Consider the following 25,848-nt stretch of genomic DNA (forward strand, 5'->3'; position numbering starts at 1 on the left):
TTAGAAACAATAGGGGCAAAGCGAGATTTGGGTCTGAAGGCAACGCCAGGAGCCTCTGTAATATCAGACTGAATCTCATGAGTAGAGTCAGAGCTAATAGTGATAGGGGGAGGATTGCTGTGAGTGTGTCCAGCCTGGTGATGATACCACGTCTTTAAATGCAGGCTCCGATAGAAGCGGAACAGATCAATTCTGGTGTTAAATAAAGAGGTACCGTGGGTAGGGGCGAAAGACATACCTTTGGACAATACTCTCAATTGTTCATTATTGAGGTTGATATTGGACAGGTTCACTACCGATAGGACTTCCTCGGGATGTCCCTCAGTTGGTGTCCCTGGTGGCGGCGCTGTGATAGCGCACCGCCTCCGTCGGCCCCGACGCGTCCTCTGTTTGGTGCTGCTGTTGCTGTGGAGCCGTTTGTCGAGTGTAGAGGAGGCCAGTCGTGCTCTAAAAAATGGCCATTGTCGGTGGATACATTCGATGCCCTCTCATCATCACTGCTGGCACCCAGGTTAAAGGACACCCTTCTGGGAGTGGGGCGCCGTTGTTGCTGTTGGCCCGGTCGAGAAGGTGTAGGTCTGTTGCGTGGAGGCTGCTGAGACCAGTGGTATACCTTGCCACGCTCGTAGTCAAGCTGTACCCGCTTGAATTTATCCACTTTGAGTTCTTTGATGGTTATCTCAAGTTTGTGGATCTCGTCGTTGATCTTCTGATGGAAAGGCACCTTTTTACTAGGTGACAAGGGCAGTGCGGATTCAATTTGCTCAATTTTAGCTTTTAGCTCATCTCTTTGTTTCTTAGCATCCTCAATTAAGAGCAACATCAAGTCCATAGAGCACTTATTTAGAATGGCTTCCCACTTATCTTTAAAGTGGGTATCACCGTCATAGGATGGAAACTTCTTGATGCGTAAGCCCCTCGGGATGCGTTTCTCCCTCCAGTAGTCAGAAAGCGACACGATTTCCCACTTCAGTTTCATGTCTTTTTCCCGTAGTTTACGCAGCTCAAATTCAGTTCTTTTTAGATCAAAGGATGTGTTGTCATCGTGCCTCTCATCATCCGGACAGATGAGAGAGTCTGTTACGATTATGTTCCTCCCCTCCTCACTGGAGTAAGAATAAAGTTGCATGATGTGTCGTTTCAATAACGCGTCTCCACGCCGTAAAACAGCGGAGCAACAGACTAGTTAAGGACAGTTCCCAGTGCTGTCCAAAAACATGCGAAGCAGAGAACAAGAGAAACTAGGTGCTCAGGAGGTACCAGCAAAGTTAAAAACGTGTGGCGGGTGCTACCAGGATCAGTGGGATAAAACTTGAAAAAAGAGAAGGAGGATCCGAGCACTCAAAAAATAAAAATAAAAAGGAGGGGAACGGACGTAAAAGCAGTGTACTTTATTTCAAGTCATAATAAAAGCCGACATGTTTCGACCCTCTCGGGGTCTTCATCAGGGCATATATGAGGCAAACAGACAAACAGAAGTCATTATATACAGAGGGCTGCAGAGTAGCAGAGACCTAGTCAATCAGCACTTAGGACACACACTCAGAATTGCACATGTGTGTGTGTGAGCAGCACACTAGGTAATTACATAGGAGGGACATTGAATGGAGCAATCAGTCAATTAGCCAATAAGACTAAAGAGAACAAAAAAATATAATATATACATAACAAAATACCAGTAACAAAAAAGCAAACTTAAAGCAAAGAAAAGTATAATTGCAAAAAAGTTTAGAGAAAACACATAAAGTCTATATCCTCATTTAGACCTGGAGGGCACAATGCGTCTAGGGAGTGGATCCAAAATGTTTCTCTCTGGTTTAGTTTTCTGAGCCGATCTCCGCCTCTGGTTAGCGGTTTTATCTGCTCAAGACCAATGATGCGCAGTAAACCATCATTGCTGTTGTGCATTTCTTTGAAATGTCTTGCTATTGGATATACCATGTTGTTTGTGCGAATAGCATACTTATGCTCAGCTAGACGGTCCCTAAGGCGACGTTTGGTTCTTCCCACATAGAACACACCAGGGCAGGTGCATGTTAACCTGTAGATGACATGAGTAGTGCTGCAGTTAATGAAGTCATTAATCTTATACATTTTATTAGTCTTTAAGTCCATAAAAGTTTTAGTTTGTTCAACATTGGAACAATGTGGACAATGCATACATTTATAGCAGCCTATTAGCGTTTACCAATAAAGTTGATTTTGAGATCGAAAAACTTTTCTCTGATCACCCTGGCTCGGGTTTTACACCCAAGTCCAACCTGACACACAGTGAACGTCTGGCACTTGATGAACTATCAAAGAATGACTCTATTATTATTCGACCGGCCGACAAAGGCGGAGCCACGGTGATCTTGTCTAAAGAGCAATATATTTCTGAGGCGGAGCGACAACTTGATTCTAAACATTATGTGAAATTGTCTACTAATCCTTTACCTGCTATGCAAACTGAGTTCCATGACCTCCTAGTCAAGGCTAGGGAGGCTCAATGGATCTCTGATAATGAATTTAAGTTTTTAGGTGTTGAATTCCCTATGCTCGCCTCTTTTTATTTACTCCCGAAAATACATAAAGAACCATTTGATAATCCTCCAGGCCGCCCTATTATTTCTGGAATTGGCACTCTTACTGAACCAGCCTCCAAATTTATTGATAGCTTTATTAAGCCTTATGTTAAACAACTCCCCTCTTTTATAGAGGACACCACTGATGTTTTAAATAAGCTTTCTACTCTTACTAATTTACAACATAATTTTTTGGTCACCATGGATGTAGAATCCCTTTACACTAACATTGACCATAATGATGGTTTGGAGGCTATGAGGTTTTTCCTTTCAGATAGAGATGCTTTGCCACCTACTGACTTTATTGTTGAGCTTACTGATTGGATCATTCACAACAATGTATTCATGTTTACTGACGCTATTTATAAACAGTGTATTGGCGTTCCTATGGGGTCCTGCTTCTCTCCAAACTATGCATGCTTGTATCTTGGCTATTGGGAGAAACGTTTTGTTTTGAACACTGTTAACCCCTTTTTCCCTTGCATAACCTGGTATGGTCGCTACATTGATGATCTTTTGCTAATTTTTAACGGCTCTGAGACGCAGTTGCTTGATTTCCATAAATATCTAAATAATTTGAATCGTAATATTAAACTCACTATTGAATATTCTCAAACTGCCATTAACTTTCTAGACTTCACTATATCCAAAGATTTACTGGGAAATCTCCATACTACTATTTTTAGAAAAAAGACTTCTCGCAACACGCTGCTCAGAGCTGATTCATTTCACCCTTCTTATTTAATAAATAACATTCCTTTTGGTCAATTTCAGCGGCTACGCCGCTTATGTGATGAGGAAGATGACTTTAACATACAGGCTACTGATATGGCTGGTCGCTTTGTAAGCAGAGGATATAAGCAAGAGGTGGTCGTACGTGCCCGCAACAAGGCACATGATATTAATCGTAACGACTTATTAATAAAAAAGAAACGTAGGCCTACCAATTCCTCTCAATCCCGACCTTACTTTGTTACACAATACAGCACTGCTGCCAACCATATCAGCCGCATCATCAAAAACAACTGGGGTATCATTAACAGTGACCCTACCCTTAGACAGGTCTTCCCTGAACCTCCAGTGGTTTCTTTTAAAAGGGCTCCGACTTTAAGGGACAAATTAGTCAATAACTTTTTACCTCCCCCCAAAAGCGATTCTTGGCTTAAAAGACCAATAGGCTGCTATAAATGTATGCATTGTCCACATTGTTCCAATGTTGAACAAACTAAAACTTTTATGGACTTAAAGACTAATAAAATGTATAAGATTAATGACTTCATTAACTGCAGCACTACTCATGTCATCTACAGGTTAACATGCACCTGCCCTGGTGTGTTCTATGTGGGAAGAACCAAACGTCGCCTTAGGGACCGTCTAGCTGAGCATAAGTATGCTATTCGCACAAACAACATGGTATATCCAATAGCAAGACATTTCAAAGAAATGCACAACAGCAATGATGGTTTACTGCGCATCATTGGTCTTGAGCAGATAAAACCGCTAACCAGAGGCGGAGATCGGCTCAGAAAACTAAACCAGAGAGAAACATTTTGGATCCACTCCCTAGACGCATTGTGCCCTCCAGGTCTAAATGAGGATATAGACTTTATGTGTTTTCTCTAAACTTTTTTGCAATTATACTTTTCTTTGCTTTAAGTTTGCTTTTTTGTTACTGGTATTTTGTTATGTATATATTATATTTTTTTGTTCTCTTTAGTCTTATTGGCTAATTGACTGATTGCTCCATTCAATGTCCCTCCTATGTAATTACCTAGTGTGCTGCTCACACACACACATGTGCAATTCTGAGTGTGTGTCCTAAGTGCTGATTGACTAGGTCTCTGCTACTCTGCAGCCCTCTGTATATAATGACTTCTGTTTGTCTGTTTGCCTCATATATGCCCTGATGAAGACCCCGAGAGGGTCGAAACATGTCGGCTTTTATTATGACTTGAAATAAAGTACACTGCTTTTACGTCCGTTCCCCTCCTTTTTATTTTTATTTTTTGAGTGCTCGGATCCTCCTTCTCTTTTATCACGTCATTGTGTTTATTTTAAATAGACACAGACATGTAGATACAAAAAATACTTACTGTACTAGTACAAGAAACACACTGACATGGAATGGAAGTCTTCTCACACACCCATTTTTAGAGCTTAGTGCTTACTGCTTGCTTACCTTTTACAGTTAGTCAGGTGGAGAAATATGAGCAACAAAAGAAAAGGCTTATCCCTTAAGGCCTCAGTACAGTACAATTATTGTACTTTGCAAACTCCTAAATAACACTGAAAACACAAATATGACATAATTCCTCAGTAATGCCACAGATCAGATAAATTAAATAAAACTATAAAAGTGTTATATTAAGTAAATAAAATAACAAAACATTCAAAGAGACCTCCACCCATGTCTTAAAGTAACAAGTAAAGTACTAACAACAGTACAGCAAGTGCAACATTTGAGTGCAAAGATACACATTACACTGTGTAAAGTGACAAAACATTCACACTTTAGCTACAGAACTATACCATTTTCATGGATAAAGCTTGAGCCTGAGGTAAACTGTATTCTTCCTGAGGAGAGAATAGAATAACAAGAAAAGAGCTTGAGGTAACTTTCTTGTAGTTTTCCTATTTAGAGTTCACACTTCTGGCATTACATCATATTAATCTTATCTTCTTCAAAATACCACACTGCATGCTTTTTTATTTGTATGGGGCTGACAAAAAAACAACAAACTGACATACAATTTGTAACTTTTTTAAAGTTCCTTTGTATTTCCCTTCTGAATGCAGCATTAGCTGTTTGTTTACTATTGTACAGTGCAAAGCTGCAACTAACACTGTATAACAGTCACATGTGCTGAGACATGTCATGTATTGGCTTAAGCTACTTTCTTTTCTTTTTTACTTGTAGTTTTCCTAGTATTTATTTAGAGTTCAGTTCACACTTCTGGCATTACATCATTGTCTTCTTCAAAATACCACACCACATGCTTTTTTCTTTGTATGGGGCTGAAAAATAAAACTGATATAGAAATTATAACTTTTTTAAAGTTTCTTTGTATTTCCCTGATACAATCTGAGTGCAGCATTAGCTGTTTAATGTTTACTATTTTACAGTGCAAAGCTGCAACTAACACTGTATAATACAGTCACATATGCTGTGACATGTCATGCATTGGCTTGAGCTACTTTATTTTCTTTTTTAGGCTTAGGCGGCCTGTAAATATTCTTGTAAAGGAAAATCAATTGATCGATATGCTCATGATCGAGTACACTACGTTTGGCAGAAACAATATCTCCAGCGGTGCTGAAAACTCTTTCTGATGCCACACTGGTGGCTGGTATACAGAGGTATCTCTTTGCAAGAGATGACAGCAGAGGTAGGTCCACCTGTTTTTTCCACCAGGCTAGAGGGTCGTCACTCAGGTCTATAGGATCCCGCTGTCTGTACCTTAAGAATCAAGAAAATGTGTTATTCACTCATGCAGGTTCAAGCAGTAAGCAGTGAAGCACTAAGCAATGCAATGTTACTGTGGTATGTTCCACAAGACTAACAATTAAAATAAATCACATTCATCACACTTACACAGGATAATAATTAGACTAAAGCTAATAATAATATTGGACTGAAAATAAAAGATTACAGTTTAAAAAAAATACCTTGTGACCTCCTCTGCAGCTTTCTCCCTTGAAGATCGTGGTGCTGCTGCCCTCACTTGGAAGGTTTCACCGAACAGCAGACTCAGTGCCCCAGTTTTCTGCTTTTTACGAGGAGGATCATCATCTGAAATACAAAATCAATTACTGTAGTATGTATTATTCATAATTTTCTATGCCATCACGCTTGAGAGCTTTTATTTCACATTACAATTATGAAATACATCCGTTTACAGTGAATAAAAGACCTCTCCATCTCAAGCTGCTCTCAGTGAATAAAAACACTTGCTCAATCTACTTACAGTGAAGAAAACACACTCAGTCAGCTTACAGTGAATTAAAACACACCTTAAAACACATCTCAATCTGATCAGAGAGTGAATAAAAACACACCTGTTGGCTCATCCTGGATCTCTGGCTCTCTAGGAGCAGGAGCAGGGTCAGGGTCAGGGTCTCTCTGAGCTGGATCTGTCTCCACTGGATGTCCTGGACTGTTTATATCCACTGCTTCCTAATGACAACAAATGATGATGTATAAAGGCACAGATGATTAAAAACCTGACAAATGTTTACCACTTATAACAACATTTAATTTATTTAACTGGTAACTGGTGTGCATATTAGCAAAAAAAGAAGAATAATGTAAATAATAATTTATACTGTGTTGAGTGGATGAGTGTGTTTGTTAGGGGGTTTACCTTGTGCCGGGCCCGGGCAGCAGCTTCAGCTGTCAGCTTTATGAAGATCCTCTCAGCCTCATGGTCACTCAGGAATGGCAACATCTTGAAGCGGGGGTCCAGAGCAGATGCAGTGTAGAGGAGGTCCTGGACGTCCGTGTAGCGTTTCTCAAAGTCGTCCCTGAACGCCTTCTTCATGTCAGAAATGAGTGATGTGTCCTCATCAGATGCCTTAAAGTCCTTAAACAGTTTAGCTTGGAGAGGGGCAATGATTGAGACTGTGGGCTGCTCATCCTCACACATAGCAGTGGTCATAATTTTAACAGGTGACATCACTCTGACTATGTCTTCAGCATCCAAAAGATCAGTGTGACTAAGAGCGTTCTTGTTCACCTCCTCCCCTTTTCTGATCTCCCTTGACGTGAGTGTGGCAGTGACTGCAGGTTCCAGCTCCAAGAAGCGCTCCACCATATCCAGTGAACTGTTCCAGCGGGTGGTAACATCCTGGATTAGTTTCTTTGACTTGGAAACTGCGCCCATTTGCTTCTGTTTCTCCCGTAGGATTTCAGCTGCTCTTGTGTTGCGATGCAAAAAACCAACCATCTTTCTCATTTTGCCCAGCATAGTTGCAGCAGTGGGCACTTTAAAGGCTTTCTGAGAGGCTAGATTTATTGTGTGAGCAAAGCAACCGAGGTGCGGAGATAGCCCTGCCTCCGATCCAGCTACAATCATGTTTCTTGCATTGTCAGTTACCAGGGCTGGCTCTTTAGCAGCAATTTTCCATTCATCACATGCATCTTTCAGTAAAGCACCCATGTTTTTCCCTGTGTGGGATTCATTGAAAACTCTTGTCTGTAAAACCTGACTTTTTAATTCCCACTCTGGAGTGATGTACTGCCCTGTTATCGTCACATAAGAATTAACTGCACGCGAATTCCAGGCATCTGATGTTAAAGTCACATTCTCTGCATCATCCAATCCTTGTTGAACTTCCTCCCTGACTTTATCGTACAACGCTGGCACACATGTATCGGTCATTTGCTGTCTACTTGGTATCACGTACCTCGGCTCTAACAGATTAATCAATTCACGAAAGCCATCATTCTCTACCACACTATACGGCTGTAAGTCCATTGCAATAAAACGGGCGATAGCTGCGGTGATAGCCTTTGCTCTCGGTGAGTTCGGGGGAAGTGGTGGTCCCTGGAAAAACGTTTTAAGATTCGTGTCTTGCACGTCCTTACTAGTACTACTGCTGGCGACATCTGGTTTCTCTTCAGTGATGTGATGATGTCTCTCCAAGTGGGTCTTCAGATTTGTCGTGCTGCTAACGAATGGCACCTCCGTTCTACATATCATACAAATGGCCTTAGTTTTGTCCAATTTTCCTCCTCTCTTGTAAAATCCAAACTTCTTCCAAACAAAGGATTTAAGATGGGACCCCGCACTGTAAATAGGCTCTGCTGCTTCAGCCATGCTGCTTGTAATGTTATGTTTACGCTTGTTGTGTCGCACAGTTGTGGCGTCATTTGTACTCTCCGTGCCCTGCGCCAGAAATAGAAGATCTATATGTTTACACCCAGTCGCAACGCAATGAGCTGTGGGCTTGTAGATCTGCGGCTTTCATGCAAGCAGCGTTGCACTGTGTTTACGCAGCGCTCACGTTTGAATTCATTATTTGTAACAGTAAACGCTGAGTAAGTAAGTTAAGATTTTCACAGCAGGTTAATTATTTATTGCTAAAATCCGATTAATCCGATTAATAACTTTAGGACCGATACATCGACCGATACGGCCGAGATTTGGACCGATCCAGGTACATGCGCATCGATGCGGCCGTATCGCTAGTGTTGAAACCGATAATCGATTCATATCGATTTTTTCCGGCACCCTTAATAGACACACACAGCTAGCAGCACACACCTCAGTGTGCAAGTAGGATGATGAGTGCTGTCTGTATGTGGAACCAATTAGCCAATGAGGGAGCAGCTTTGGCCAAATTAGCCAATGAGGGAGCATTGCGCACACGATTTTCTGTGGCTGTGCATCTATAAATGCAAATTAAGGAATCATGCAGCAACTCTACCTAAAACGGTAAGACAGTAGCATGTTTATTCTGCTGCTTTTATTGTACACGGCCACAAAGCAGACTGCTGCAGAATTAATGCAATAGCTGAATGGGGTACATTGTATTTACTTCACTAGGCTAGCAATCAGACACTGACAAGATCGTCATGTTGTCAGATGAGGGGATTCCTCATAACTTGGTAGATCATTACCCTGGCCTTACCTTGCGCAGTTATGATGCTGCTCTCTCAACTAGATCTTGTTCATGAGTAAGTAACGGAAGGGGAGGGAACGCTGAATCAAGTTGTAGTAGGATCCTTCTCAAGAGATACAGTAAATCCCATAGCCCGAAGGGACAGTCAGCCATTTTACTGGTTGTTGCTGGTTGTCATCTGTCAAGGAGACATCGCAGCCAATCGGTTGACAGGCTCTGTCTCGCATCCTGCAATTTGCGTTTTTTGTGTGACAATTTAATATGAAAACAAAACTAAATCAATTGACCAAAACCCAGATCCCCTCCACCACTACACACCATACCGTGATTATTTAGGCGGATTCATCATGTAAGCAAACCTAGATTATAGGTCTGTGATGATGGAAAGTGATTTGTTTAAAAAAAAAGTGATTCTGTTTGTAAAAAAAAAAAAAAAAAAAAAAGGACTAGCGCGAGGCCCTCCAGGTGCGAGGCCCTCGAGGTGCAAGGCCCTTCTACCCTAGCGGCGGCCCTGACTATTAGCCAATGAGAGAGCAGCGTCGGCAACAATTAGCCAATTAGGGAGCAGGGCCTTTGAACTCAAACTTTATGTACGTGGCACCCATTAGCCCATGAGGGAGCAGCAGCGTTGCATGGCACCATTAACACCTTCTAAGCCTGGCCGCACTCCCTCGGACTTCCTACTGGGTCCCCTCAGCCAATCGTCTATTCCCGTCTATTGCCGTAATTTATGAAATTAATCATAATTTTTTGAAAAATACAGTCGCAGGTCGTGCTCTGTCTCTTTAAGAGACGTTGTGCAATCGGATCACGTGATCCGATTGATGACGTCATCGGCTGGCTCTGCCACTGGCTCCACGAGCGGCCATTACGTTCCCCTTCACTGTGTGTGCTGCAGCCTGGTTTAGCCCATCCCCTCGTGTTTTTCGACCAGACGACAGGCGAAATGGAGGCTTCGGAATGAGTGGAATACATGGAATTAGATCGATGTGCGTGCGACGAGGACGTAATGTACTTTCGAACGCTGTTTTTTCTCGTGGATTACCCCATCTCGCTCCATGCAAATGAACGGCAGAAATACAGCCAGCAGCAGCTTCTAAGTAAGTGGCCGCCCAAACACGTAGTGTGTGCACGTCCTGATGGCTTGCACTGAACGACCCGCGCGCGTTGTTTATCATTTGGTGTGTTTGTTTTTTAAAATATGTTTATAAATAAAACGCTGATTGCACGGCAGTACCGGGGTTCAGGGGGTTCTGCCGCGGCTTAGAAGGTGTTTTAAGCACATAGAGACTACTGGCTACGAGTGCACAAGTCGCAAGTTGGCACCTCGACCGAGTACAGCATAGTTTCTTGAGCGGTGCTACCTCTCCTACATCTGGCTTTGTCTGTTTGTACGTATTTATGTGCAGCAACGCTTGCCATTGGCCAAGCTTTGCGGGACACTTAATGAAATGAAATCATAAAATGTATCAGCCTACAGCCATATTTTGGTGTTACCACATTGGGTTCTTTCCTCCATTGTGGTTTTCACTGTTTACAGTGAAAAGGTTTTTCTCCAGTGTGTTTACGCTGGTGAATCTTCAGGTCACCTAACTGACTGAAACTCTTGTCACACTCTTTACAATTGTAGCACCCCTACTCTGGTACGGGCTAGTGTAGCAGGGGTTAGCTAACTTTATTTCTAGGTCCTGAGCAGATAGGTGAAAGACTCACAAGGAGACTTGAGTGTGTTGGACACGGAACAGCTACTGGCAAATTTATTACACAAGTTGCCAACATAAACATACATGAACACTGGACAGCATATACATTTAAATTGAAAATAGAAAATACCCCCCAAAAATAAAATAAAATAGAGCTCTTTGTTGTTTAGGAAAAATAGAAATGTCTTTGGAAAAATAGTGCACTCTACCCGGGTAGTAAAAGTAGAAAACACTTGTGTACTCCTTGTTTCAATCTTGAGTATTCCTTAGATCCTTGAAACAGATTCAGTTCTGTATACTTGCGACTCTGGTGATTGAATCAGCTCAGTTCAGTTCAGTCACACTGCAGAACCTCAGAACCGATGCAGTGTGGCCACCACTGCATCCAAACGCTCCTCCTGCAGATCTTCTTCACTGGGTATTAGCTCGCCATCTCATTCAGGGTTGAAACCAGAGTTCCACCAGGACACAAAAACCAATCTGTACATAGTACAGAACTAGAAAAATATTGTTCCTTCGAAACAATTGTGGGCTCGCTTCAAGCCAGAAAACAATGGCTATAAAAGTACAAAATGTCAAGATCGCAGGCAGTGCTCTCTTTGACGTTACTGACGTCAAAGATTGTTCCATTTTGTTCCAAAAATGTGTTGTGCCAAAAGTTGACCCGCTGGTGGCGCTATTATAACAGGCCAATGTAAGAAGGGTGGTATCTGTTCCTTGACCTATTGGGAATGTGCTTGCAAGATTTCACGGACATTGCAGGCTGTGTTCATGATTTGAGGTGTTTTTGGCTTTGGCCACTTTATCGCTGCTTGCAGCTATATTTGTTATTATTTTTCTTTTTGTGTGTGTGTGTGTGTGTACTTCATAGGCATATTAGATAAAGGTCCTTAGATTGTGTGTAGAATGTTTCATGCAAATTGCTAAAAAAATCCTAACGGGTTTAAGCGTTTCACAAACTGCTCAAAATGATATAGCGCCCCCTCACTCCAATTGGCCCCCTTTGGCCAATTGGAGTGAGATTGGATTTAGTGATATTTGGACTAACACTCTACATCTTTGCCAAATGCCATGAACATGTTACTTTGCATGTATGATTTAGAGGCAGAAGAATAATTTGCATAAAACTGCAATATTCATTGAATTATTAAAAAAGCATGTTTCAATTTAAAAAAAAAATCTGATCTGACAGATCTTTAGATATTGGTCCAAAGTTCACGTAAAAAAAGTTTTGTGCACGTGGAGCGAAAATTTTAGAATTTTTTACAAACTGCTCAAAATGGCGGAAAATCGAAGGGCGGAGCTTACTTAACAAAGACAGAGTCAAAGCACGCGTGTAAGCAAGTTGCATGTCTTAAAACGAAACGAGTCATGACTTATGCCCGTTTGAAGTTTGAATTTTCAAACGCTTCGTATAGCGCCCCCCTTTGGCCGATTGGACTAAAATTGGTTTCAGTAATACTTTGACTAACCCTCTACATCTTTGCCAAATGCCATGAACGTGTAACTTTGCATGTATGATTTAGAGGGCGAAGAATAATTTGCATAAAACCGCAATATTGATTGAATTATTAAAAAATTATATTTCACTTTAAAAGAAATCTGGTTGATCAATCTGACCGTATTGGTCCAAAGTTCATGTGAAAAAAGTTTCGTGCGCGTAACGAAAAAAACCCAGGAGGAGATAGATTTTTACTGTTTTTCATATAATTCCAAATTGTGGGAGATCTAAAGGTCAAAGGTCAAAAGTCAGAGCGTAAAAGTTGTTCGGCATGAGGAGACGCATACGTGTATACAGGTTTCATGGCTTTACCTCAAACACAGCATGAGCTATACCTGTTCAAAGTTCGCACTTTCGAAGGCTTCCTACAGCGCCACCATTTGGCCGATTGCTGTAAAAAGTAATAGCACACGTCGCCACAGTAAGCTGAACACATTGATGTTTTTATTTTCATTTTCTCACTAAGTATGTAGGAGTAGAAAGGAACCGAAGTTTTTTGATACTTGCACTGACTGCCTGCCTAGTATAGAAATAATGACAATATCTAAAGTGTGCTCGCCTTATAGGCGAGCCCACAATGAATAAAGTCAGTTAGAATACTATTTTCTCAGTTGTTTCTCTCCATATGGTACCATATTAACTTCTCTTCTTTATAAATCAAATCAGTTACTAATTTTTAACCATTACTCATGGATAGGAGTACTGTTCTGTTCACATTGTGCTCTGTCTGTCAGACAGACATGAACAGTAACACTGATTGGCAAAACCACATTATGACAGCTTCACCTTCATCTTTTTCCAAACAAAATAAATGAATGAAATGAAATTACATCCATTAAAGGATTTTTATCTTTTTATCTTGTTACCTTTTTACCTTAAACCATGAACTGTAAATTCACTGTTTTTAATCACCATGAAATGAAATGAATTGCATTTTTTAACTGCATCAAATAAATAAATGAAATGCACATAGTGTTCCCTTTTAACATCATGAAATGCATAAAAGTGCTCCCTTTTAGCAGCATAGCATGACTGCAGTTCTACTGCATTGGGCTGAACACAGTAACATAACCAAAAACGTCCTCAAACCAAAACAAATAATTGCAAGATATCAAAAATATAAAATGTAAACTTCTCCAACAATATAACATCACTCCAATTGGTTTTATATAGTATCTTATCACCCTGTGTTGTTTTCTGTAAAACATCCACTCATTGTTCACAAAATGGCTGCTGCCATGTTGGCACACACAACAACAACAACTTACTGGAGTTCTTCAGCAACAAAACACAGAAACTGGAACAGGAACAGGGATCACACAAGCAGCACTGGATGCACTGCTCATAGAGGTAGTTTCAGCAAGATTTGTACAGAAACAAAGCTTAATTATTTTCGTTTTCAAAAACGAGCAGGAGCTCTCTCTGTCTGTCTTCACTCAAGCAGGTTCAGTGCAGAATGACCGGATTCACCGGAGATTGCGCCCTCTAGTGGTCAACATGTGCATAGGTGTTGAATTGGAACACAAATTAACCCTTTAGTTACAGCAAAATGCATTGAAACCATAAAATGACAGAAATGACAGAAAAAGAATTAGTGACACCTTATAGGGGTTACACAATGGAAAGGTTTTTTCTCCTGTGTGGATTGACAGGTGTCTCTTCAGATGATGTAACTGACTGAAACTCTTGTCACACTCTTCACAGTGGAAAGGTTTTTCTCCTGTGTGGATACGCTGGTGTGTCTTCAGGTTACTGAAACTCTTGTCACACTGTTTACAGATGTGAGTTCTCCTCCATGTATAAGTAAGCTGATTTACGGTCTTTACTTCTCCTGGTTGAGTTAAAGTTTTGGTAAACCTTTGACTGTAATCGTCTGTGTATCCTTGTTCCTGGCTGGTTACAATTCTGGTGATTTGCTGGAAGGATTCTGAGGGGATCTGTCCATTTATGGGCATTTGGCAGTAGAGGTCGTCATGGCTTGATTGAGATCGGAAGCATGTACAATCAGAACAGCAGACCGTAGTCTGGGAAGATTGAGAGCTCACTCCTTCCTGGAGTTGCGGTTCATCATCAAATCTGCATCTATCCATGGCATGTGATAGGGACAGAGTTTTAGGTTCTGTTGGGTAATAATGGACAATGTAATGAGTAAGAAAACCGCATGCCCATGCCCTGGTCTCTGTGGAATGAAGTGGAATTCAAAAATACTTACAAATCTTATACATGCTGAGCAGAGCTCTACTCTGACCTCACTCACAACACGAACGGTTGCCATGCATGCCTGACAACACCGATGTGCGCAGGCTGCCGCCCCTCCATATTTCATCAATACGGCACATTGTGTCTCCGTCCGTCCGTCCATCCGTCCGTCTGTCTGTCTAGACGTGTGCTTCTTTATGGTTTATGGGTTTGCTGCTCTGACATCACGCTCTGACATCACTGTGATGTCAGGAGTATCACACTAACATAATCCCTTTTATGCCCATATATGGAGATCCCTGATCTAACAGGACTTCATATGGGAATGCTCATATAGGACGATAGACCATATCTGTGTGGCTGGTTCTACAGACAGGGATCTCCATATATGGCCATAAAAGGGATTGTATGAATGATGTCAGATGTGCTAGACGTCATAGGACTTTCACATAACGAATAACTGAGTAAGCATGTTTGGGGTCTCACAGCAGATCTCCATATACAGTACATGGAATTCCATATGGGTACCAGGGGTCTCCATGGGTAACTGGTCCGATATACATCACTGGCCAGACACCCAAGACATGGGTCGCTTGCCACCCTTAGGCGTCTTACTAGTAGTATACAGTGAAGATATAGACAGGAAACGGGGTGTGAGAGAAGGGATTGACACACGTAAAGGTCGTCTAGACCAGGACTCGAACTGACGACACGCTGCCAGGCATCATAGCCTATGTGGTATGCACCTGGACCACTAGGCCAGCGGGCGTTGACTGCATTTTTTTTTTTTTACTTCAGTTCAAGTGTATCGTCACATCAACAAGTTTATAGGTGTAAATGAGCGGGGGAAATTATTTAACGTTTAAACACTATCAAATGTACATACGGTGTGTACTATTTTTATTTAGGGGAGAACAGGGTAAGAAGAACCACCCCCTTTATCTTTAAAACTATACACATGAGTTGTCATTTGACCTTAAAATAAGAACACAACCATCATTTCCACCTGGCTGTGGAGTTGACATACATGTGGGCAAACATATTTCTACACAAAAAAGTGTTTTTTGCTGGTTGAAGTACATTTTTTACTTTTATGGTATAATGATTTTTATGTTAAAGCAAATGTACCCAGGTCTAAACCACCCGTTTCAGTGCATAATGTGAGACATTATGGGGCTAAGGCAGACACAGCCGAGATCCCAATGAACCTGTTGCACACGAGACGAGAGTGGACAGGTGTGATTAATCTGGTAATCAGTAGCTGCTTCCTGCCTTCCCATAAAGCCCAGACTGATGCTTTGGAGTCAATATTCTCCTCTCTCTTTTTCTGTAAAGAACTTTAAGGCAAGGAACACTGTCTCGTCTGGTGAGTTGAGTGTCAGTAGGCCTAGTCTTGAGGTCCTTCAATGTGTGATGTTGGTTTGTGTGGGAGGGTGTCGAAAGATTGTGGGGGAATTAATAACAAAGTTAGACTTTTGTTGAGTCACTTACTTGAGGCTTTTCATGCTGTTAAAATATGGCCTTCATGATGGATATTTCACTTTAAAACATGTTTAGTGTGTAGGCTAACGTCTAGACCGACTTGGGCTTGTTTTAAGTTGCTTTGATTCAGTATTTGATATTTGCCCGGCTGAAAAAACATATTCCAACCATGTTGGATTAATTGAAAACACCTGTCCTTGGTTCTGGCCATGTCCTTAAATACATGTGTTTCACTATTATGCTGCATGCCTTATTTTCCCTGAAATAGTAATTGAAAACACGTCCCCTCACATATATTAGGACTCTATCAAGTCAGCCAAAGTTTTCAATGACTCTAACCCATTGGGTTTGTCTAGGAAGGGGGTGTCTGCCTGTTAAAATGACTATCAAATATCTAAATGGGCTACTGAATTAAGTTAAGTTACTTACAGTCTAGGCCTTGGACACATTAAAAGCGCATGCTTTTGAAAAGTATAAAAGTATAAAGAAAAGTGTTCACAAAGGCCTGAGTAAAGAGCATGTTAAAATGACCCCAAAGCATGTTTGAAAGTGAAATATCCCTTCACATTTAAAGCTATGGCTATTTTTTATTTTTTTTTATTGAATATACAATTTACAAGGAAGTTCAGGTATTCAAACAGCACAGGTAATAGACATAAAAACATTACATACAGGAACGGAAAAAGACAAAAAACCAACAGTACAACCATATTATATCATAACATTAATCAGAGAAATCGGGAAAATGGAAATGATACAGAGATAAGAGTTTTACATTTTTTTTGTTAATTACTAGATCTAATGATTTAATTAAAAGATAGAATTCCAATTTGAAGTGGGTGAAAATAGGTGGGGATTTGGCGAATTTTTGCTTGTGAATAAAGAATTTGGCATAAAGAGTAATGAAATTAAAAATAAACTCAAATTCGTCATTGTCTGGGTTGCTGTAATAGCAAATGATGTCCTTGAGGTTAAAGGAATAATTTAGATTGACCGAATTGAAAAAGTGGGCTTCTAGATCTGACCAAAACTTACGAGTAAAATTGCACAGAAAAAATAAATGGGAAGTCGTTTCTGGAAAGCTATGGCTATAGATTCCGCTCCAATGGTTTAATGTGTTGATTTACTGTGTGTTGAGTAAATGTCCTGTATTGAAAAAATGTATTGCGTATTGGCTTCACAATGGGCTTGGATAACTAGTGAAACATAATTGCTGATCTAAAAGCTCAGACTTGTGGACTTACTCCAATAGAGTAAGTAGACTTTGAGTAAAAGTAGGCCTACTTGGATGCTTTTCCCCAAACTTGACACACCCGCTTTAGTCTATGTCTGACTTGCAACTTCACATGCAGTTTGTAATCGTTTTATTTTGTCCTTCAGGAAATGTCTGGCCGTGGGAAGAAGGTTGCTGCATCCAAGGCCAAAACCTCAACTAGCCGCTCTGTCAGGGCCGGTGTGACCTTCCCTGTGGGCCGCATCCACCGACTGCTTAAGAAGGGAAACTATGCTATGAGAATCGGCGCGGGTGCCCCCATCTACCTGGCTGCTGTCATGGAGTACCTGACTGCTGAGATTTTGGAGCTAGCGGGTAACGCTGCCCGGGACAACAAGAAGGCTCGCATAGCGCCCCGCCACATCCTCCTGGCAGTGAGGAATGATGAGGAGCTGACCCACCTTCTGTCAGGAGTCACCATCTCGGAGGGAGGCGTTGTGCCCAACATCCAGGCCCAACTTCTGCCCAAGAAGACCAAACCCAAAGCAGCAAGGGATGACAACGACGATGATGGTGGCTCGACCAAAGACAGCCAGTCACAAGAATTTTAAAAGCATTTTAATGTGTCAACTCTTAATTCACTTTTCTAATTCACTTTTCTAATAAATGGTTTGTCTTTATTTGGTCTTTGTTATTGGGCCATGACAAACGGTCATACATGGGTGTCCTGGCCAGTGGTCACACAAATGTTTTCTAATTGTGAAAATGGCAGATCTACATGCTCACATCTCGCAATGCGATTCCTGCACTGGTTGCAACGCATTGTGTCCTCAGGGGTGGTTCTGGTTACAAAAGCAACTTAAACAAGAAAATCATCACAGAACAGGTTCTGGTGAGTTAACCTTCTTGTAAAGAGCTATACAATGTAGGTGATATGGTTGGAACCAGGTCAGCAACACACTGGTGAGGGCACAGCTAACTCTAGTGATGATGCCACCTTTCTGTATTCATGAATCATGCCACTTCGCATTAGAATTTACACTGTTTTCAGCAAACACATTCTGTTGATTCTGGACACATCTAGTTATATAAAAGCAGATGCCACTAATTACTAAGTCCTCATTTAGTTGACTGATGGTCCAAAAAGACCCAAAGACATAATTCGACAATACAGATTTTCCTGCCAGGCACCTGAACGATGTGAAACTTGTGCACACTCCCTGGATGCCAGAGCATATTAGTCCTACATTGGTACACATTATCTCTATAGTCATCTTGTGATCAACACAAATATTTCAGATTTTTCATATTCCATCCTGATTGGCATGTAACGTTTGCAGGAGTGACTCGTTTTGAAAAGTGCCTCAAATAATGAATGCAGCATCTGATTGCCGTGGCACTTTGCCCGCACATTCCTTCTAGGCAGAGGAACCCATTTTCACATTGTCCTGTTATAGTGTCCAAACATTATGCAAATCGGCACACAAGTCAAGTCATGTGATCAAGACGGATCAGTCCCATTTTTCATATTCCATCAACATTTCTGGCCCACAATAACCTGACCTGGTGGAGACCTGGGGGAAATCTCACTCTTTCGAACGACCGTCCGTTCGACAAAGGAGCTTTGGGAGGGTTAGCGACTCACCCCACGGATGTTAGGGTTAGGGTAAGGGTTGGGTTTGGGTGTCGAAAAGATGACTCGTAACAGCGAAACGCTCCCGGAGACCTGTGCTCCGAGGAGCACTTTTTCTAGTCTTCCCATCTTTTCTTTTGCCTCCCTCGTATCCTGCCACCTTTTACAGAGCCTTGCAGGATGGTCTTTGCGAGGCCTTAGGGTCTGGTGATGTGCCAGACAGTACCACCTCAGTTTTTGTTAAATGTGCAGGTCATCATGTGGGCCGATGGCTTGGCTGATCTTGTTTGTGGATGTTGGAGAGTGTATTGTAGCACCTCATCTCTTCTGCAGCTCTGCTGTATAAGGGTCCAAGTTTCACAAGCATATAGAATGACAAGTGAGCTTGTCTCACCTTTGTTTCATCACGCCAGACTGCTGTTTTTGTCTTTCCATATGGGCTTGAGTTTTGCTATAGGGCAGCAGTTGTTTGAGCAATCGTGGCAAGGACTTCCTATTTTGATACTTCATGTCTTGATACACAAATGCTCTGGTATTTGAAGCTAGACACCATGTCGAATGCCTCTCCGTTGACTTTAATGTTTTTTATGCATGGATCCATAGGCTTTAGTCAGGGGATATTAATAAAACCTGGGAATAAATTCCTTACCAAACAATTTCTTCACCAATGTGTTCGTAAAGGTGTCTAGTAACACATCTAACAAAGATTGAAATTCAACATCCCTAGGAAAATCTTTGACAGCTAGGGTAATTCTGCTTTAAGTAACATGTTAGGGGTCTAACTTTGTGTTTTTAATTATTCTGATCCATTGCAAGAGGATTCAGAATAATTACAAACACCTAGTTAGACCCCTCACATCCCACTTAAAGTATATTTTTTGGGAGTCATTTTTCCCCTTATAGTACAGTGTATAGTAAGTGACCAGAATTACCCTAGCTGTCAAACATTTGGCTAGGGATGTTGAATTTCAATCTTTGTTAGATATGTTACTAGACACCTTTACGAACACATTGGTGAAGAAATTGTTTGGTAAGGAATTTATTCCCAGATTTGACAGGTATTCTGCTAATTTCCCCTGACTACTTGTGAGTAGTCGTTTCGGGCAGTATTTTGATGTAATCGTGCACTTTATGAAAGAAGCATGAAATTTGGCACACAGTTAGAACATGCCATATGGAACATTTTTGGCTATAGGGGCATCGCAGATTTGTCTTGGGAAACTTGCGGGAGCCAATTAAAGTTGGGCTCTCATAGACTTTACTATAGAGTAAAATAATACAAAAAATACATATGCTTTAAGTAGCATGTAAGGGGTCAAACTAGGTGTTTTTTGGGATTCTGAATCCAATGCAAACATTTGTTTTGCAGGAAAAACATTCCTTGGGCTAAAAACGGACCCCATATAACTATGGTTTAGTGATGAGTCATCACTTTTCAAAGTTTTGTGGCGGCCGTTTCTCGGAAAGGAATGTTTTTCGTGCAAAACAAATGCTTGCATTGGATTCAGAATCCCACCTAGTTTGACCCCTCACATGCTACTTAAAGCATATTTATTGAGCGGTAGTTACACCGTCTCCTATACGTGGCCGTGTGTGTATGCGTGCGTGTGTGCGTGTGTGTCTGTCTGTATGTAGCCTGCAGGCCTGCAGTACCTTTTATGACCACACATGTTAAGGGAGGGGCGCTGTTGTTCAGGCCAGACACACACACACACACACACACACACACACACACACACACACACACACACACACACACACACACACACACACACACACACACACACACAGGGGGGAAGGGGGGAGGGGGGGGGTGGTTGGTGGGTAAACCACCGCTCAGTTCACACGGGTGTGATTTTTTTTTTATTATTTGACTCTATAGTAAAGTCTATGAGAGCAACTTTGATTGGCTCCCACAAGTTTCCCAAGACAAATCTGCGATGCCCCTATAGCCAAAAATGTTCCATATGGCATGTTCTAACCGTGTGCCAAATTTCATGCTTCTTTCATAAAGTGCACAATGTTTGCCTGCAATACTCGGACTAGAGGTGGTGCCAAGCCTTTCAACTAGGCTGGCAAGTTATTTTTCTTCTCCAGCTAGCCCATCAATGTCATGTCATCACCAAAAAAGATTGGTGATATGTCTGCCTCCTATGCTGACAGTAGGGTGACCAGATGTCCCCCTTTGCGAGGGACAGTCCCACATTTCCATGACTTTTCAGGCGTCCCCCAAATTGAGACTCTGTCCCACATTGTGACTGGCAGGTGTTGATTGATATAGGTGCGCTGATTGTTGCTGAAGCTCTTAACGTGAGCTCACAGCAAGCTAGACTGGACCACACTGGACTACTGGAATACATTATAGGGCAGAGTATTCCATTGTAATGTAAATCTCATTGTCTCTTTTCCCTGCAAGATATGTTTTTAAGCCTGTTAATAAAATAACATGAGAAATATCCCATATAGGGGGGTAAATAACAAATTAATGGGCAGTATTACTATTAGGCCTATGGTCGAATATGACATCAAAGCATTTATTAGCAAATTAATTAATAATTTGCTAGTCCCACATTGTCCCCCACAAGTGGTACTTCTGTCCCTCAAATGAACAGTTTGGATCTGGTCACCCTAGCTGACAGTTCCTTCATGGTCTTGTTTGTCTGCCAGGGCATCTGTCACGCTATGCTCCAGTGAGATGTTAGAATGAGAAGAAAGAGAATGGGAGCGAGAAGGCATACTGTCATCGAGTACTATTTTGTTATTGATACATTTTACTTAAATTTCATTAAAGTTGCATTAAAGTCTTCAGTCTAACTTGCCTAAAAGCTGGATATTAGGCCTACGTTAGTGGGTCCAGTTCTATGTTCAAGAGTTTGGAGTGTTATAATTGTTGTAGCCTAGTGAAAGTAGCCTGTAGGTGTTTTTTGACCGGCAAAGAACCGGTTCGGGTTCTTTCTCCCGCCTATGGGATGAACCAGAGGTGAGCTTTTCCACCGAGAACTGAGTTGGTTCCGAACCGTAAGACCATGTCTTTGTGTAATAAGGCTGAGTGCTCCTGGCACAAGCATTTCATTGTATCTGTACCTGTATGGATATGTGTGACAATAAAACTGAACCTGAACCTGAACCTAAAAGTTGGTTTCGGAATGGGAACCACAAAATCCTTGGTTCCTCAGGTTCAATCTGGTTCAATCTGGTGGAAACGCAAGCCGGTTCGCAGAAGAACAAACCAAGGTTCCAAGAAAGTTGGAAAGGCACTGGTTCTTGAACCAAGGTTTTTTTGGTGGAAGAGGCCCTAGTGTGTAATTAGTGCAGTTATTGGCCTTAGATCAAGACAGCCACTTGATACAGACTTTTACTTTTGTATCTTATGCAAATGTCAAAATCGATAAAATACGTCTGTGATGGTCTTTATCCAAGGCTATGACGTTGTTATCCTGTGTCGTTCATCAAGTAAAGTCAGTCAATGTGATCCTCATCATCTCCTGCGAGTTCCTATAGGCTACTTGGGTCCCCCAGTTACCAGTTACGGAAGTATCCTTATTTTACATACTGCATGTACTTCCAACAATACCCCAACTCCAAAGGTTATGAATAGGCTACCACTCAGGGAAATAATCTACATGCTCCCATAATGTTACACCACCAGGGGGCAGTTCTGTATAACATTTATGGGTGTCTCATTATGGAAAGTCCATTTTCCATCTGTAACCCATCCTCCTTATTTGATGTTAAAAGAAAACTGGGATAGGGATAGATAGAGTAGCCAGATGTCACCACAAGATGGCGGTGTCACCTTGACTATTAAAGTTCCTAATGCAATTGCAAGGCTATTGATGCCATGTAAATGCATGTGCTGTGTGATGTGTCAGTGGTGTTCCAAAATGTTACAGATTACAGCTGGGCAAAAAAGGTGACAAACCATACTAGTGCAGGCTTATTTCAATAGGCTATGTGTCAAACATAATGTAATTTTACAAGTATGTTTTATATATATATATATATATATATATATATATATAGGCCTATATATACTTTTTTATTTCAATTATTTGGCCTATGTACAATACAGTGGTGGTTTGATTTCAGTTATTTTGGTGAAAAGCGAAGAGCCTTTAAACCACTTAAAACATGTTGGCCTATAAATTAAGACATCCCCAAAATAGGGACATCAGGTTGAAACTACAGTAAGTGGTATTAAACAAGTCAGTCTTGTCCTCTTCAACAGATAGCTTTTTTAATAGATTTTAACAGAGGACAAAACAACCCAACCACTGTCTGAAAGAATAAGAGCAAACAGAGATCCGTCAATTTCCTCTCAATCAACCATGAAATAAATAAAAAACACATTCAAAACAAAGAAACAAAAGACCATAACATTAAAAAAAAAACAACCAACCAACCAAAGGATAAGAAAATAATAACACGACAAAACTCTTCAACATAACTCACATGTAAAAAAAAAAAAAAAAAGAAAAAAAAAGGCCTACGAAACAACACCAGATGGCTTTTAAAGAAACCTTATTCCAACCAGCTGAGAACCATAATAGCCTCAACCTCAATCTGAATCGTGACTCTTTGTGCGTTGGTGTTGATGTACAATTTGTGTGACGTCATGTGCTTTGTGTCTGAACGTGTGTTTGTTTGTTTATTTATCTTATCTAGTCTTCAGTATTTCATTTGTTTGCCAGACCCATGAAATGGGTAGGCCTACATAAGCAAATGTCGGTCCGGGTTTTCTATATAAAGGGTATATATGATGATGACATGATGATGACATGCCTACAAAAGGCATGATGTCATAAATGATGATGACAGACAGGGGGTCTGGCACAACCAGGTTGACCTGGTCTAGTTTATTCTATCTATTGATAATGCTGTTTATTTTACAGCTGTGCTACCGTATTTAGTTTTTAACCAGGTAGATTTTTTTGTAGCCCTATTCCCCCTCTCGCTCAAAAGGCCTTGCCTCCGTGCGTGCGTGCGTCCGTGCGTGCGTGCGTGTAAAGATCACTGTGGAGGTGGTGTAGCTGGACCGGCAGATGTGTGCAGGGACGTGCAGAGAATGTTAGGCAGGGGCTGAAATGTCTAAAAGGGCTTCTTGGTGAAAATATCAAAAAATAGCAGACCTCCAATCTCACAATGCGTCACGCTGTGACGGATTGTGAGCTTGGAGGTCGGCTATTTTCGGTACCTATTTGATACCACATTGAACTGAGCATAATCAAGTCAATACTGGAGATGGCTATTCTTTCAACATAGGATGCTGCATTCAAGTTCAGGAGAGAATGCTTGCCTTCAAGTAAGGCATGGAAAGAGGGCATTTGCATTTCTTTCACCCAAGTGAAAACTGCATGCATGGTCTTGAGAGGGCACTTTTTACAGACGGATAAAAGGACAGGGGCTCAAGCCCACTTTGATGTCTACTGTATGTGTGCACGTGCCTGGATGTGTGTATGTTTGTACAGTCTGATGCATTATGTATGACATGGACAGAGTCGTACATCTCACTCTTAATCACTGGTCTTCCTGCTTGAAGCTGTGCAGTGAGCTGTGCCTACAAGTCTGTCTGATTTATTCAAGCTCTAACTGATAACTCACATGCATGAGAGAAACAGTAATGCCTGGTTTGTACTTATCCTCAGAGGCACGCTGACTAGAAGAGGGTCTGTGTGTCTGGAGGTAAATTAGCCATCCTTTATTTCATGTTATATTTTACTTCTTTTGAAATATTTCATGTGCGTGTTATAATTGCAGTCCACAGGGCTCTGATCTGGCTGAAACATTGCCTATATCAGGGGTCCCAGGGGGTCCTCAGAGTTACTACAGGGGGTCCTCCAAATCTTTGTGTGATAGAAACTTTTTATATGCATGCACTTGAACCCCAGTGTCCGTATTCGAAGAACTTTAGCCAAAAATAGCAGATCTACAAGCTCACAACAGATCTACAAGCTCACAACGCCTCGCGCTGCGAGGCGTTGTGAGCTTGTAGATCGGCTATTTTCGGCAAAGAGGTTTGAACGTTGAAGACGCCTGGCCTATATGCATTTGGAGTCATATGTAATAGATACTTCAATATACTGTAGATGCAAGACGTCACAGGCATGGCTAAAAGGAGTCTATAAGATCCATATTGGAGCCACTCTATACCCATGTGGATCCCGAGATCCACAATGATCCAATTTCTACTTTTTATATGTGGAAAACCATGTCCAAATGGAAAATCATATATTTTATATGTGGAAAACCATGTCCAAATGGAAAATCATATATTTTATATGTGGAAAACCATGTCCAAATGGAAAATCATATATTTTATATGTGGAAAACCATGTCCAAATGGAAAATCATATATTTTATATGTGGAAAACCATGTCCAAATGGAAAATCATATATTTTATATGTGGAAAACCATGTCCAAATGGAAAGCATGTGAAACCGTGGGAACTAGTGCTGTAGCTCTTGGCCGTTTGGAAAATGGGGCGGAAGGAGACGAATGAATGAGGGAGGTATAGAAAGGAAATGTGACGTTAATGACAGTGTTAAACATCGGCGTATTGATCCGTGATCAATATCTTTGGCGGCTACACCCTACGAGCGGGTCCTTCTGGATAATGTGTCTCTCCTAGATACGTGTGTGTGTGTGTGTGTGCGTGTGCGTGTGCGTGTGCGTGTGCGTGTGTGTGTGTGTGTGTGTGTGTGTGTGTGTGTGTGTGTGTGTGTGTGTGTGTGTGTGTGTGTGTGTGTGTGTGTGCGTGCGTGCGTGTGTGTGTGCAATTGTCTATATTATTAAAGACAGAGACAGACAGACAGACAGACAGACAGAGACTGCACAGAGAGAGAAACCACACTTATGCTTCCGGCCTCTCCCACCCTCCTTACACATGACTGAACATTGTCAAGACAGGCAATGGAGAGAAGGAAAGAGGGAG

The 25,848-nt window shown here is 41.4% G+C and overlaps 1 protein-coding gene across 1 annotated transcript; it reads left to right on the forward strand.

Moving 5' to 3' along the window:
• Positions 1–17,453: 17,453 nt before the first annotated feature.
• On the forward strand, positions 17,454–17,894 carry LOC308304592 (histone H2A-like; the record flags this gene model as incomplete). The annotated part of the gene is made up of 1 exon (XM_080749220.1): positions 17,454–17,894. The coding sequence occupies one exon, from the start codon at positions 17,454–17,456 to the stop codon at positions 17,892–17,894; it is 441 nt and encodes a 146-aa protein (XP_080605346.1).
• Between the last annotated feature and the right edge of the window lie 7,954 nt (positions 17,895–25,848).

Source organism: Nannobrachium achirus (assembly GCF_963921795.1).
Source record: "Nannobrachium achirus genome assembly, chromosome: 19".
NCBI lineage: Eukaryota > Metazoa > Chordata > Actinopteri > Myctophiformes > Myctophidae > Nannobrachium > Nannobrachium achirus.